The sequence below is a fragment of the Aotus nancymaae genome, unplaced genomic scaffold (assembly GCF_030222135.1).
Source record: "Aotus nancymaae isolate 86718 unplaced genomic scaffold, 86718_ANA_hifiasm-v0.15.2.pri h1tg000003l, whole genome shotgun sequence".
Lineage (NCBI taxonomy): Eukaryota > Metazoa > Chordata > Mammalia > Primates > Aotidae > Aotus > Aotus nancymaae.
In genome coordinates this window covers 65,845,559-65,860,357 of record NW_026988414.1, presented here as the reverse complement: position 1 = coordinate 65,860,357, position 14,799 = coordinate 65,845,559, and the positions used below count along the sequence as shown (strand labels likewise).

Below are 14,799 nucleotides of genomic sequence, written 5' to 3'. Positions count from 1 at the left end.
GAGGCCGAGGTGGTGGGTGGATCACGAGGTCAGGAGTTTGAGACCAGCCTGGCCAACGTGGTGAAACCCCATCTCTACTAAAAACACAAAAATTAGCTGGGCATGGTGGTGAGCGCCTGTAATCCCAGCTACTTGGGAGGCTGAGGCAGGACAATCGCTTGAACCTGGGGAGGTGGAGGTTGCAGTGAGCCGAGATGGCACCACTGCACTCCAGCCTGGCAACAGAGCAAGACTCCATTCTCAGGGGTTGAGGGGGGAACCAAAAGGCATTTTGCCTTTTTTTTTTTTTTTTTTTTTTTTTTGAGACAGTGACATAATCTCAGCTCACTGCAACCTCCGCCTCCTGGGTTCAAGCGAGTCTCTCACTTCAGCCTCTTGAGTAGCTGGGACTACAGGTGTGTGCCACCATACCTGGCTAATTTTTGTATTTTTTGGTAGAGACAGGGTTTTGCCCTGTTGGCCAGGGTGGTCTTGAATTCCTGACCTCAAGTGATCTGTCTCTGGCACCCAAAGTGCTGGAATTACAGGCGTTGAGCCACCACGTCTGACCATAATTTTACATTTTAATCAGTGTTTTTCTTTATCTACATCTTCTGGGGTCCATGTAAGATCTAGCCAAGGAAACAACTGTGAAGTCCATTTCTTTTTGGGCGTTTTGAATTCAAAATGAAATTTCACAGGTGCCAACAGTCATCTGAGCTGGAAGATGTGGAAACCAAGTTACTTGTGAGCTAAAGTTACCTCCATGCCTGTGGGAAGACAAATCTGGTGGCATTTAAGACACAGTGACAATATGGAGGAATCAGGTTAGGAGAGACTAGCAGAAGCAAGAGGTGGCAGGGCTTGAGGTTGGGTTGGTGGCAGTCATTTACCAAAGGCCTTGGGGTACAGAGGAAGTAAAATGCAAAATGGCACTGCAGAGACAGCATCAATGGGACATGTATGGTGTTTAGGTGTGGGGAGCAATGAGATGCACCCTTTGAGAAACTTGTGACCTTTTTGCAGATGGCCCAGGAGCTCCTGTTGGCACTGCATGTTGCCCTTGGTAAGTGAATGAGGGCAGCTGAGTATTACATGAAGACCACAGCAGAATGTGGCCTGGCACATCGTTGGTTAAGGTACATATGGGCTTTCAGACATTTTCCTCTGGTCCTCCTGAGCTCTGAAGTCCCTGAGACCCCTCTGGGCTCCCTTTAAAATCTCTTCTCCACCCACAGATGATAGCAGCAAGAATCAGACTGAGCTCCTGGCACAGGAGCTTTTCCATGAAAAGTTTATTAGAAGGGCACTTACAAGAGGAAGAGAGGGAACGAGAGGACACAAATCTTTAACAGTAGGGGTACTATGCTTAAAACAGGTGCTCTGCTTTTAAGATATAAAAGTTAGAAAAATCTAAAACACTATAAATACATACATGCTTTTTACAAAGATATTCAAAGGTCAGGCTGGCTGAATAGTAAAGGTATCAACATAGTCAATGCTCTAGTCCCCATCCCTCAACACACACCAAAGTAAGAGTCCAGAACAGCCGAGTTGCAACAGCAGCAGTGAAGGTGAGTGAAGGCTTCTTGGATAAAGACGGCTCCATCTCTCTGGGTAATGCTTTCACCCCTAGCAAGGGAGGGTGCTTGGTTCAGAGGACCCTTGTGGAAGGGCCCAGATTTGACTCCTCACAGCTGCCTGTTTTTACACATGGCCACTTGTTTAGCCAGCCTGGTTTGGTGTTTCTGGATGCTGAGCCAAAAAGCCACTACACCCTTCACCAACATTCAGAACTGGCTGTGCCACAGCTCTTCCAGCCACTGTCCTTGGAAGGAGAGACCTTTCCAACTTTCTTTAAAAAATTAAATAGTTATCTTTCTGAATGGTTTTAAGAAATTATTACATAAATATAAAAACACCAGCATACTAGAGTATACATTACTTCTGCATTAAAAAAGAAGAAAATCCATTACAGAATCACTGAGAATTTCTCAATCCAGTTTACATGAGAGGCAAGTTTCTTTTTGCATGATAGCTGTGTTTTTGAAAAGTTGCCTGTTTAATCCATCATCTCATCACCAACACCACCTCCCCATGGGAGATGCTTCATCTTCATTTTGGATCCATGTCCTCATGCATCCATTTTTCTGCTTCCCCTACACACTTAAGAAGTGGCTGATGCTCCTTAAACGGTGATGGAAATAAATACACTGTGAAGACTGTTACCTGAAAAGGGCCTACAAGGGAACACTTTTGCCACACAGAGTACAATTTTGCTGTGTTGAGATTTTGTTCTGGTAAAGTGAGGACACATATATTTTGGGAAATTTCCCAACTCTAGCCAAGTCACACAGTAAGAAACAGGGTCCAGGGCTAAACGTGTGCCCTCTCTTGCTGCTGGTATCCCCCTTGGTGAACAGTCCCACAAGCAGCCTGCAGATTCTTTTCCCTACATCTGTCAGGACGAAAGACAGTGGTCTAACCTGAGCTCTGGCCCTGTGGAGACCCTCACGGAGCCTGAGGCTGAGAATGAAACAGATCTTTGCTTCCTCCCCAGATTACTCACATACATACGTGCATGACATGCATACACTACTATAAACCTTCCTGTCATCTGAGTAAAAGCATTCCCCCTGGAATATATCCAAACTCAAGGAAGCCAAGGGGAGATGGAGAAAAAAGAAACTAAGCACACGACATGTGCTATAGCTCACTTCTTCGGTATATTAACAATGATTTAAAAAAAAATCACCATGGTCAATAAAAAAAATACAACATAAGGACATTGGAGATGTCTGCCAGCAGCTTTGCCCTCATGTATGCTCTTCCTAAGAGTCAAAGTCCCTGCTCCTGACTCTAGGCTTGTCTCAAAATGTCAGGTCTACAGCCTGCCAGGAAGGTGGCCGACTGAGGATGTTCCAGCACAGGCCTGTAATCCACACCGGCGGGGTAGCTACCTACGCATGCATGGGAAGGATCTAAGTTACTAAATAAAGTTGGGAAGGAGAGAGGAAAGGGAGTAAAAGTTGGCTCCTTGGAAGGGGCTGAAGACAAGGATCCATGTCCTACTGCTAGCTACACTCAGGTCAGTGTCAGCACAAGCTACAAGGTGAAGATGTCATGGCGGGGAGCCCGGGGCAGGTGCAACACATGCGATCATGTTGCCTAGATGAACACCACTTAAAACCACTCTAGCCGCCACCAGCACTCCTCTAGCACTGCCCTGGTTTCTTGCCCCTTTCAACTGTCCTTTATAAAAGTCTTTTAATATACAAATGCCATTCATACAACAGGATTTTAAAACTAAAAAACTAGTCTGTGGCTTCAAGGAAGGACACTAATGTTACACCAGAGTGCCTATGTAGCACTCTATGGTGGAAATGGCACAATTTTCTAACCTCTTAGGTATAATCAAATTTATTTTCAGTGATGCCACAGGTGGCTCTGCCTGCAGTCTCACATATCCTCCTCTGGTGGTCTAGTCTATAAAGGGCCAAGGAAGTAGCCTTTGGAAACACACAAAACTCAAAATTTCGTGCTCCTAGAAGTAGCCAAGCATGAGGGTTCTAAGACACCATCCAAATGCAGCCAAACATGTCATTTCATCACATTCGAAGTTTATAACAAAGTATAGGCTTTTTTCCTCCTTTACCTGGAATCAGACAGGACTTGCACTGGATCACCAGAATCAGGCTGTGGCTGAAGCTCGTTCCCAGGCACTTGGAGAGCTGTGTGCCACAGAAGCCCTCACAGGATGGTGCAGCAGGTGAATGCAGGCCCTCGGAAACTGCTGCCCATGGCTTTTAGGAACGGGACCGTGACTGCTCTAGCAGAAGCCAAAATGGTATATTTGTGTCCTGGGTCTCAGAGCTGGCTGGGAGAATGAAACACATGTACAGGAGGTTCCGGAGACTTCCTATGCAAGAAACAGGCCGCAGATGATTTCACACCAGGCACATGCTTCAGACTTGCAGAATTTGGCCCTCTAAGAGGAAGTGAAGGGTTCTGTGTTGTCTCTGAGTTCTGGGTCAGTACTCCTTCAAGAAGACTCGAGTCTGTTAAGGTGCTCCTTCAGTCTCTTCCTGTGTCCTCGGGAGGCTTGGGGAGCAGCTCTCCTAACTGGAAACCTCGTGGCTAGAGCTTCAGAGGCACAGGATCCTGCAGGTGGGGCACCAGGAAGCCCCTCCATCTTCCTCCAACGTCAGAAATTTCATCACATTTGAGGTTTACAACCTGCCAAAATTATACACACTTCCTTCCCTTCACCTGGAATAAAGCAGGACTTCCATAGGAAATCCCTTGATTTTTCCTGCTATATAGCCATGCAAAAATGTGGGATAGGTCATTTTATACACAAAAACAGCAGCAAAGAATAAAGTACCAGTTGAAGGTGGCAGTTCTGTCTGTTGTGTTCTGCAAAAGGCTGGGAAAAGAAGAGGGCTCTTTTTTCCAGTTGAAGTAATTTAGACTAAGTTTTCTCCCTAATTGCCACTGGGAGCAGTACTTATTACACAATATAACTGCTACAGTTGTCACTGATGATCCTCTACTGGGAGCAAGATCATCTTATATCCCAGGGGGAAGATGACAGACCTCTTTGTACCAAGCCTGCAATTTTCAAAGGTGTAAAAATATTTTAATAGCCCTTTTCATTTGCCTATGTTGGCCTGAGATGTTTCCCTTCTGGTGAATGTGCTTCTGTAAATTTCCGCTTCCAGAAGTGCTAGCAGGTGTCTCTTCAACAAAACCTGGAAAAGCTTCACCTTAGAAGAGAGAAGGGAGAGAAGCAGTTGCTGGGTCTCAGATTTCCCAGTCAATGTGCCAGGCCAGGATTTTTAAAGAACATATATAAACCAAACATTGAAAAGAGCATATGATAAAGTTGATTTAATTAATGCAACTGACTACATCAACCAATATAGCCATATGCATCAGAATCCGGAGCAAGCTCTGACTGGTGATGCGTGCCCAGCGTGGTGCCGCCTGAGACCAAATGCCATCCCACGGCAAGGACCTCCTACTTCATGAGAACACTTACCATCATTCGAATCTCTTTGAGATTAATGTGATAATAGACACTATACATTGCATATGCACTGGGCCTCAGCAGATGCTTCAAACTTTTCAAAGTGAAAAAGGAAAAAACATAAGAGTTTTTAAAGAGGTGGCGCTCACCAATGTTTCCTGCTGTCCTGTGCGCAGGTTCTGCTGAACACACGCCTTCCAGTCAGTATGTTCTGAGAGGGGAGGGAGGGAGACAAGCTCCCTCCCCACCCCAAGTCCATCCAGCTCATGAGGGGCAGGGTGTGCTGGAGTGGTAGGACTAGGCTGGGAATGTTCATTGGAAGAGGCATTGTCACAAGCATCAGAGAGCTGGGCATGAGGTCCGTATGGCCCTGCGGGCTCTTTCTACGTATAATGCCCTTCCAAGGTGAAGTCCACACTGCAGCCCTAGACAGAAGGGCGTTTCTGGTTGGACTGTGACATCCCAGAAAGCTGTCATCCAAAAAAGGAGTCTGCGGGGAGGGGGCTGGTGGTGTAATACTACCTGTTCTGCTCACTTAAGCCACCAGAGCAGAAGCCATTTCTTGCCCTTCGAAGTGGGGCCAAAGGGCAAATGTGTTTGGCAGACACAGCTGTTCATAACATCCACCTCTGGGTTTGCTCGTGAGTTTCAGAAAACAGGTGGTGCACCCCTTCAGTTGAGGGAGAAAGATTTCTTCTTCCTTGACAACAATGGGTTGAGTAGAGTTTCAATTCTCTCAACTTCCTGCATGACCTTTTCCCCAAGCCCGCCCTCCCCTACCATACTCATTGTCTCTTAAGATACACTGGAACAGCGGATGCTTGGGGAGCCCATCTGGGTGAGGACCTTGTCAAGCCACTGCAAAGGCCCATTCAGGTGCAGCTCGATCCAGCAGGGGGTACTGGTCACAGTCTGTCTCCTGTAAGAAATAGGGAAAGGGGTGGGTGGGGGACTTAATCTCCAGAAGGCTACCCAAATCAGAAAACTTTTTCTGCTTTGGTGACAGTTGTCTTCCCAAAGCCAGAGAGAGATCCTACCTTGTTAGATGCTGTCCTAGAAGCGTTACCAATAACTTCTGAAACTACCAGGCCAAACTCCTCCACCCAGGGAGGACTTCGGGTAAATTAAGTTCTCTTGAGGGGGAAGGAAGTTGACTTTAAAAAGTTAAACATGTAAAGTCAATTGCAAAGAGTTAAATGTATAAGTCAATTGCAGGCCAGGCACAGTGGCTCATGCCTCTAATCCCAGCACTTCGGGAGGCAGGCAGATCACAAGGTCAGGAGTTCAAGACCAGCCTGACTGACATGGTGAAACCCCATCTCTACTAAAACTACAAAAATTAGCCAGGCGTGGTAGCGTGCACCTGTAATCCCAAGTACTCGGGAGGCTGAGGCAGGAGAATCGCTTGAACCCAGGAGGCAGAGGTTGCAGTGAGCCAAGATCGTGCCACTGCACTCTAGCCTGGGCGACAGAGCAAGACTCCATCTCAAAAACAAAAAAGTCAATTGCAGGGTACCCGAGAGGCCCACCAGATACTGTAACAGGTCCCCTAATAAAGGAGACCTCCAGCCTGAGCAGAGGGCTCCCTGGCTCCCACCTGTACCACATGGGCTCGTGCCACTCCCCTATCTCCAAATCCAGGCCCAGCCCCAGCATGCCGTGATGACGTGTGTCTGTCTGATTGAGGGGTGTTTTTTACAAAGTGCCAACAGTGTCCACATGCCTTCAGTTCCCAGTGTGCTGATATAATTCTCATCTACAGCCTTATTTTGGAAAATCTTACAAGCAGAGCGAGCCATGGAACAATTACTGGAAAAAACCAAGGCACACCACACATTTCTTTTCCCCAAAGCACTTTGTCTAAATTCAGGCTTGTTGATGACGCAGCTTGCAGGCAGGCTCCCAAAGGCCTCCACTGAGCAAAGGCTATCTGCTGAGGCTGGAGTCACTGGTGCCAGCTGGAGGTGAGAGGTTTGGGCCTTGGGCCCTGCTTTCAGCCACCTCACAGAAAGAAGGGCTGAAATCTTACTCTCCTTGGCCCAAGAGGCAGGAGGACGACAAGGCTGTTCTGGGAAGGGGCCGTGCCCGCCCGTCGGGCTGCTGTGCAGTGCTGCCAGGCAGCGGTGACGCGGTGGGCCGCAGAGGACTGGGTGTGCTGGCAGGACATCCCGCGTGGTGATACAGTGTCCCCAGGGAAAGGCTCCGCCACCAAAGAGCCTCTTCCTAACACTTAAGAGCACTGTGATGCCACACCAGGAACAGGGCTGCTGTCTGGAGGGCACCACCCTCCTTGCTTGGCCTATGCTTTGCTTGTGCAGAGGGGAGGTTCAGAAATGGGCCTGCAGATCCTGGGGAATCTGCATGAGCGAGGGTACCTGAGTGTGGCCCTCCAGACTACAGCCTGGTGTATCAAGAGCAAATGGATGTCCCCTTGCTCTTTTCCACTGCAGTCCATCTTTAAAGATGTCTCTTCTCCACTAAAAAAAAGATTAATTTCCTAACCTTTCACTCCCATTCCTTAAATGATCTAAGCCAGGGCTAAAAGGTTGCTTAAAACATTTCTCTGGCTGGACCTTTGGACCTGGGCTAATCTCTTCAGGCCATAACATGGTTGTAAGTTCTTCTGAGGTCTGACCACTTTGATTGCTCAATTGGTCACTCCTGGATTTCAGAGACACCCCAGAGACCAAGGGACTATGTTCCCTGACACCCTAGCGGAAGAACAGCAGCTAAAATACGGTAAGTGGAAGAGGAGGATTTTACAGGACGAAATCCTGTAATGAGAATCTGACTTTCCATAAGTCATGCTCATCTGGATTTCATTACAAACGGTGGACCGAGGCCAATACTGAAATGGGTTTGGCCTGGGTGCAGCATGACTGCAAAACAAAATGGATTCCAAACATCTGGAAAAATGAAGAGAAGGGGAGAATAGCTTGCAAGGCGCTGGCTCCAGCTGACGTGTGGGCACCTCTGCGTCTGCCACGGGAGCTGGCTGGCGGCTGGCAGGGGGGAGTGTGGAACAGAAGGCGGGGGCACACAGCCCTGCCTCTCAGAAAACTCCTGTCCATGAGTGGAAAGAAAAGGGATGGGATTCTCTAAACCCAAAGCAGAATGGCCCGAGAGATTCAACCAAGCAGACCAGGTAGACCTGAACTCCTATCAGGGCCATGTTTAAACCAAAATCTAGGGCTGGGCACAGGGGCTCACGCCTGTCATCCCATCACTTTGGGAGGCTGAGCAGGCAGATCACCTGAGCTCAGGAGTTTGAGACCACCCTGGGCAACACGGTGAAACCCCCTCTCTACTAAAATACAAAAAATTAGCTGGATGTGGTGGTGTGCTCCTGTAATCCCAACTACTCGGGAGGCTGAGGCAGGAGAATCACTTGAGTCCCAGACGTGGAGATTGCAGTGAGCCGCGATTGTGCCACTGCACTTCAGCTTGGGTGACAGAGTGAGACTCCATCTCAAAAAAGAAAAGAAAGAAACGAGTATCTAGAATTCTAAAAAAGTCATTTCTCAGCAAGGAAATTTTGTTCCTTTATCACTACCCAAATCTCCTCCCTTCCCTGCCTCTCAGTTTTAATATCCTAGGCTCCTCAGCATCACCAGGGTCCCTGAGTCAGAAATGGACCCACAGAGAAGAAAAGGAACGATGAGCAGAAGACCTAACTTCCTGAAGAGGGTCATTCTAAAACATCAGCCCAAAATGAAGAATAAGGAAGAAGCCAAGAGGGCAGAGTTCTAGACACAGCTCTTCTACTCATATGACTTCAGGCAAGTCACGTTTCCTCCCTGGGCCTTAGCTCTCATCTGTACAGGGGGATGATACCGGCGTCCCCACCCAGGGCTGGGGACAAGAGTGAGATGGAGCGTGTGTTTACAGTGCCTGCAGCTGTTCCGTTCCATCAAGCATCGCTCTGCAATCCCTCCTCCTGTGCTGCTGGCCCAGCCCCTCCTGCCTGCCAGGCCATGACCTCTCTCTGATCTTCTGTCTCTGCTCTGGACGCCAGGGATGGCCTAGCTCACCTCTGAGGAGCTCCTGGCTGCTCTGCTGTCCCGAGTCACCTGGAGTTAGGTCCCCTGATGTTAGCAGCACCTGTAACTGACCTGTACTCTGCTCCCCAGCCTTTGACGAAGCTCATGCGGATGGTGCACATTCGGGTCAACTGGTAGACAGCCTCGAAGCCCTGGTTGACAGACTGGGCCAGGAGGGCAGCGAACTCCTGGTTGTTGAAGATCTTCAGGTTGCATCCTGCCAACAACACAGAAACAGGACTGTGGGGGTAGAAGAGGCCAGGTCTGTTGCTCCTGTTCTGGATAAAACAAGGCCTGGACCCCCCAGACCAGACTGATTGATACAGCTCTGGGAACACAGTGCGGATGCATTTCCCATACACTCCACGCTAGTACCACTCGAGGGACAGGCCAACTTGATCCTTCCCTTTGAACCCACCTCCTCACCAGGGGGTGCGCAGCTGACATATCTGCAAGGGGAGATGGAAGGCTAGCCCGTAAGTTCCGACCCCCAGAGCGGAGAGAATTCTCCAAGTGGGCCTCTGAGAATAGGGAGATGGTGTGGAGACGGGGGCCTTGCCCTGGGCAAAGGGGCTAGGGTACAGAGAGACAAGGGACCTGGGCCAGGGTGCCCATGCTGTGTGGGGTCTGGTCACCCACCTAGGAACAGGAGCTCTGGCCGTTCCATAGCAGGGAGTGCCAGCAGAGAAGGCTGGCCAAAAGGCTACTGGGCCTGCCGTCCCATGGGAAGCTCGGCAGAGGGCCCAGGGCACCTTCCACCTGGGCTCCTCTGATGAATACACCTGGTGCTGGGGCTAGGCGGGAAGGCGCGATCTGGGCCACATTTTGGCCTCTGGCACCAGGCTGGGTGGAGGTGTGCATCTAATTCTCCAGACAGTAAAACTAAAGACAGTCGACAAAGTTTAAAATAAATGTCGTTTGAAGTCATACTGCCTCAGTGCCAGGAATGTGTGAACCCGAAAAATAAAGACAAAAGCACATGCCGGAAATAGCGAAAAGGTGAGCTGGGGTGACACTTATGAATGAGCCAACAGCAGTCTCCTGTTCTTGCTGTGTGACTCTGAGCTGGTCACATTCTCTTGGGGACCCTGTGTCTGTATAATGAGGGGCTGGCCTCAGAGGTCCTTCCAGCTCTGACATTCTATGAGCTGACAAACAACACCAGAGCCAATTCAGCCCTCACCCAAAAGATGGGGGTGGGGCCGGGGAAGGGAGGAGGCAGAAGGCCAAGAGCGTCACTGAGCTTCCTCTCCTCATTCTCTCCAAGGACAAGGCTGGTGGAGCAGGGCTGAACCTGGGCCCTGATCCCCAGCAGAGCCAAGAAGCAGAAGAACATGACTTGAGAGTCCATCAGTCCTCCTCATCCGAGGCTCCATCCGGGCTTGGCCACTTACTAGCTGTGTGTCCTTGGGCAGGTGGCTAAAACTCTCTGAACTTGTCTCCTCAGTGTCTCCTGACTTATAGAGCCAGAGAATAACTGGAGAGGACTAAACGAGCTCAAAGATCGGAATGTACTCTGTAAATGCAACCCCAGAATGCTCTGGAAACCTGCTGTGCTGTTACCATTTCAGACTCTGCATTCTAAAGTTTCCCCTGCCTGTGGCCCACCACTTCCCCACTACCATCTGCTTCTCAGTAGGCAGGAAAGGGCATGTGACACATGTCACAGGCAATGGCCCGGCCAGGTGACCTGCTCTACCAGCCAGTCACAGGCCGCGTTCTGTGGGCTGCCTGCCCAGTGGCTGCATCCCCTGTGAGAAGTGGGCTTTGGCTGGGGCTTTCTGCCTTGGTTTCCTAAGGAAAGAAGCCTTAGATGGGATCAGCTGCCTGCCTGATCTTTCTGTCCAGGTGTGGCCCTGTTGAACTACTCTCAGGGGTGCAGCCTGACACATCTTCTTGGGGTACAGGTGGCATTTTTCAGGCTCACTCAGAAAACCCTCAGAAGTTCCCTAGAGTCAGACTCTCGTGTCCCTCCATGGCCTCCTGCTGTTGTGCTTTTCAGACATTTTCCCGACTGTCTCATATGTGGCCCTCCTCCAGCCAGAGTGCCACCCAGCCATGCCCTGCCCTCCATCACCTCGGGGCCTTTGCCTGGGCTGTTCCCCTGTCTAGAATGCCCTTCCTGTGCCTAATGCCTACCTATCCTTCAAGGTCCGGATGCTTCTCCTCCATGAAGACGTCCCTGATCCATCACAACAGCTAAATGGCCTTCTCTCTACCTGGGCTGCTGGGCTGGTGCTTAGCACCCTCCCTTATATTGAACTCCTCTGTGTCTTTGTCTTATGTGCTCTGCAGGTTTGTAAGGTCTGCAGGGACAGAGCAGGGCCCCATCTACCTCTTCATCCCCTACAGCACCTGGCACAAAGCCCTGCACGCTGTCTGTCTGTGCAGTGAAGGAGTGAAGAAAGGAAGCCATGTTGCCTGTGTAATCCACTCACAGGGCAACGGGCAGGTACCCACAGGTTAAAGGCAGACCCATCAGATGCTACATCTGCTCCCTGGAGGTTCAGGAAAAGCGTAGTTAGATCTCTGGGCACAGAAAAACGAAATCGAATCACCTCCAGACTGACAACGCCATCAAGAGTGAGCAGAAAAGGTGAGAAAGACGGACTCTCCAGCATCCCAGGCATGCACTCAGAGAGAGACCTCAGGGCAGGGGTGCCTGTGTGGCCAGCTTACCTGGTGGGATCTTGCAGACGGTGGCCGGGTGCCAGCCATAGCGCTGGTTACAGTTGGGAGACTGGACAAAGATAGCGCTGTCACTGAGGCACTCTGCGAAGACCTCCCCTCCGATGTAGTAGAGCCGCACGCCTCTTCCTACAGAGATTCAGGTTAGCTCACAAAGGAGGTGGGGCTGCTCCCAGTGACTGACAGCCTCCCCAGGCAAACGGGCCCCAAATCCCAAGCCTGAAATAGGGGAAATCATGGGCAATGCTGGATTCCTGAAGCCAAGGGAGGCAGATGACAAGAAAAGCACATAGGGCAGGTCTCAGTGACAGCCTTTGCCACTGAGTAGGCATAAGCCTCAGTCAAATTATTCACCCTCTGACCCTTAGTTTGTCTCTACAATAGGGATGGGGGCCGGGCGCGGTGGCTCACGCCCATAATCCCAGGGCTTTGGGAGGGCAAGGTGGGAGGACCACTTGAGGCCGGGAGTTCAAGGTCAGCCTGAGCAACAGCATGAGACTTCATCTCTACAAAAATATTTTTTAAAAGTTAGCTGGGCATCGTGCCATATGCCCGTAGTCCTGGCTGCTTGGGAGGCTGAGGCAGGCGGATTGCTTGAGTCCAGGGGTTAAAGACTACAGTGAGCTCTGATCACGCCACTGCACTCCAGCCTGGGAGACAAAGTGAGACCCTAACTCAAATAATAAAAAAGGGAATGATGCTAATCCCTACCCTTGTAGGATTACTGTGAGACACACACTAAGCTCCTGGTTAAGTGTCAGCTTCTCTTGCTGCTGCTGCTACCTGACTACGCTACTACTATTTGTTCTCTTCACACTCTAAGATTCAGAGATTCATTCAGTACACCTGCCGGGCTCCATCTGATGGAACAGACACCCCAAGGAGCCCTTTATTGCAGGGATGGTTTAACGCTACCCCATATTTTTTTCTTCCCTGAATGCATTTTTCTAAAACATTCCAGAGGTTTATACATTTACTTTTCTTTCATCTCTTAAATCCACTCCAGATGGACAGAAATTATTTTTAAATTGGCTCTGCAACTCAAACAGTTACGTAAACTCTGACAGCTCTTTGCTCAGCCAGGGATGGTCCCTTATCCTGCATAGGAAAGTCTCTGTTCCATTCCTGGGGAAGTAGCTCAGAGGCCAGAACATGGAGCCAGATGTTATAGGCCCAGCATGAGGTGCGATGAACACCTGGCAACTGACCCATGCATCCCTGGATGTCCCCTGCCCTGCCTCCTATTTCCACGACTCCTACTCCCTCAACCACTCCTCATTTTCTCTGGCTTTAGTTCCGCAGGGTGCAGGTGGCTCAGAGTCCTCAGGAGGGGTGACTCCCAACTGTCCACAACTGTGTCAAGTCAGTCAGAGCAGGAGGCAGAGGTGAGGATGCGAAGACCCAGACTAAAATGTTTGTTTCATTTCAGTAACTTAAAAAAATATATTTATGGCCAGGTGCGGTGGCTCATGCCTGTAATCCCAGCACTTTGGGAGGCCAAGGCAGGTGGATCAAGAGGTCGGGAGTTTGAGACCAGCCTGGCCAATATGGTGAAACCACGTCTCTACTAGAAATACAAAAAATTAGTGGGGCATGGTGGCGCACACCTGTAGTCCCAGCTATTCGGGAGGCTGAGACAGAAGAATTGCTTAAACCCGGGAGGCGGAGGTTGCATACCTTTTATGGTTATAAAACTGGCAGAACTGGCTGGGTGTGGTGGCTCACACCTGTAATCCCAGCACTTTGGGAGGTAGAGGTGGGTGGATCACAAGGTCAGGAGATCGAGACCATCCTGGCCAACATGGTGAAACCCTGTTTCTACTAAAAATACTAAAATTAGCTGGGTATGGTGAGCACCTGTAATCCCAGCTACTTGGGAGGCAGAGGCAGAAGAATTGCTTGAACCAGGGAGTCGGAGGTTGCAGTGAGTCAAGATCACACCACTGCACTCCAGCCTGGTGACAGAGTGAGACTCTGTTTAAAAACAAAACAAAACAAAACAAAAAACTGGCAGGACCCACCAGAACAAGATGGCTAGGTATCTGGAGCCAAGACTGCGCCACTGCACTCCAGCTTGGGTGACAGAGTGAGACTCCATCTCAAAAAAAAAAAAAAAGATTATATATATATATATATATTTATGAAACATAGAAAAAAGCCAGTTGCAGTGGTGTATGCCTATAGTCCCAGATAATCAGAAGGCGAAGATGGGAGGATGGCTTGAGCCCAGGAGTTTGAGACTGGCCCGGGCAACATAGCAAGACCCTATCTCTAAATCAATCAAACAGTGGTATGCCACCCAGAATAAGTATCTTTTTTAAAGTGAAAAACAAAAAGCAAAATAGGAAGAACGGGTCTGGTAGTGGCGGCTGTCTGTCAGTGACGATGCGACCCCCCCTCCCACCTCCCAGACATCAGGTCTCTTCCCTAGAAAATGAGAGCACAGACCTAGGCCCACGGCTTCCAAACTTTTCTTCTCTTCACTACATAATCAATCCTCTCTTCAAATGAAGTCTGTGAGAGCCCGAGAGATAAAGCGAGTGCAGAGGTGCTCTGGTTCACGTGGGGCCAGGCTTTCCTTTGCAGACCTGTCCAGCTCCTGAGTTTGCCCCGGGAACCCCTCAGCCAACCCTTGGGGCTCCAGGATGAGGTCTGAGAGTACCTCACTCTGCCATCTCTCTACAGCCCTTCTAAGTTCTGACAGTCTGTGATCCTGGATCTTAAAATCCTCTAATCATGGTAACTTCATAAGCAAACCAAGTGAAGTGTAACACAGCTTCATCTTCCTGAAACTCACAAAGTCACCTTTTACTTCTGTTCTGGGGGCTAGAAGGCAGAATGTTCACAGTAGTGCTGTTTGGATAACGGACAATTCTTTTCTACCTAAATTGTCTAAATTGTCTAGAATAATGATACATGAAAATAAGAAAAGATCACTCTTCCAACAATGACTGCCTGCTTATCAACCTATCCATCTGTACGTTCAGGGTATTTTTATTAAGAGGATTTCAGCTGGGCACGGTGGCTCACACCTGTAGTCAGGAGTTTGAGATCAGCCTGGCC

The 14,799-nt window shown here is 49.5% G+C and overlaps 1 protein-coding gene and 1 long non-coding RNA gene across 7 annotated transcripts in view; one reads left to right on the top strand and one right to left on the bottom strand.

Moving 5' to 3' along the window:
* The first annotated feature begins 297 nt into the window (after positions 1-297).
* Positions 298-9,975, top strand: LOC135276801 (uncharacterized). Its single transcript, XR_010344371.1, has 2 exons — positions 298-8,787; positions 9,139-9,975. It is a non-coding gene; the product is annotated as an uncharacterized LOC135276801 (long non-coding RNA).
* The window catches only part of SMAD3 (SMAD family member 3), a 137,273-nt gene continuing 123,707 nt past the window's right edge, over positions 1,234-14,799 (bottom strand). For all 6 annotated transcript variants that reach the window (XM_012451372.3, XM_021667496.2, XM_064381929.1 and 3 more), the window contains 3 exons: positions 11,728-11,865; positions 9,121-9,265; positions 1,234-5,927 (listed from right to left, as the gene is read on the bottom strand). In XM_012451372.3, the coding sequence (XP_012306795.1) occupies positions 5,804-5,927; positions 9,121-9,265; positions 11,728-11,865 (407 nt within the window). In that variant the 3' untranslated portion in view covers positions 1,234-5,803. The remainder of the gene's footprint in view (positions 5,928-9,120; positions 9,266-11,727; positions 11,866-14,799) is intronic.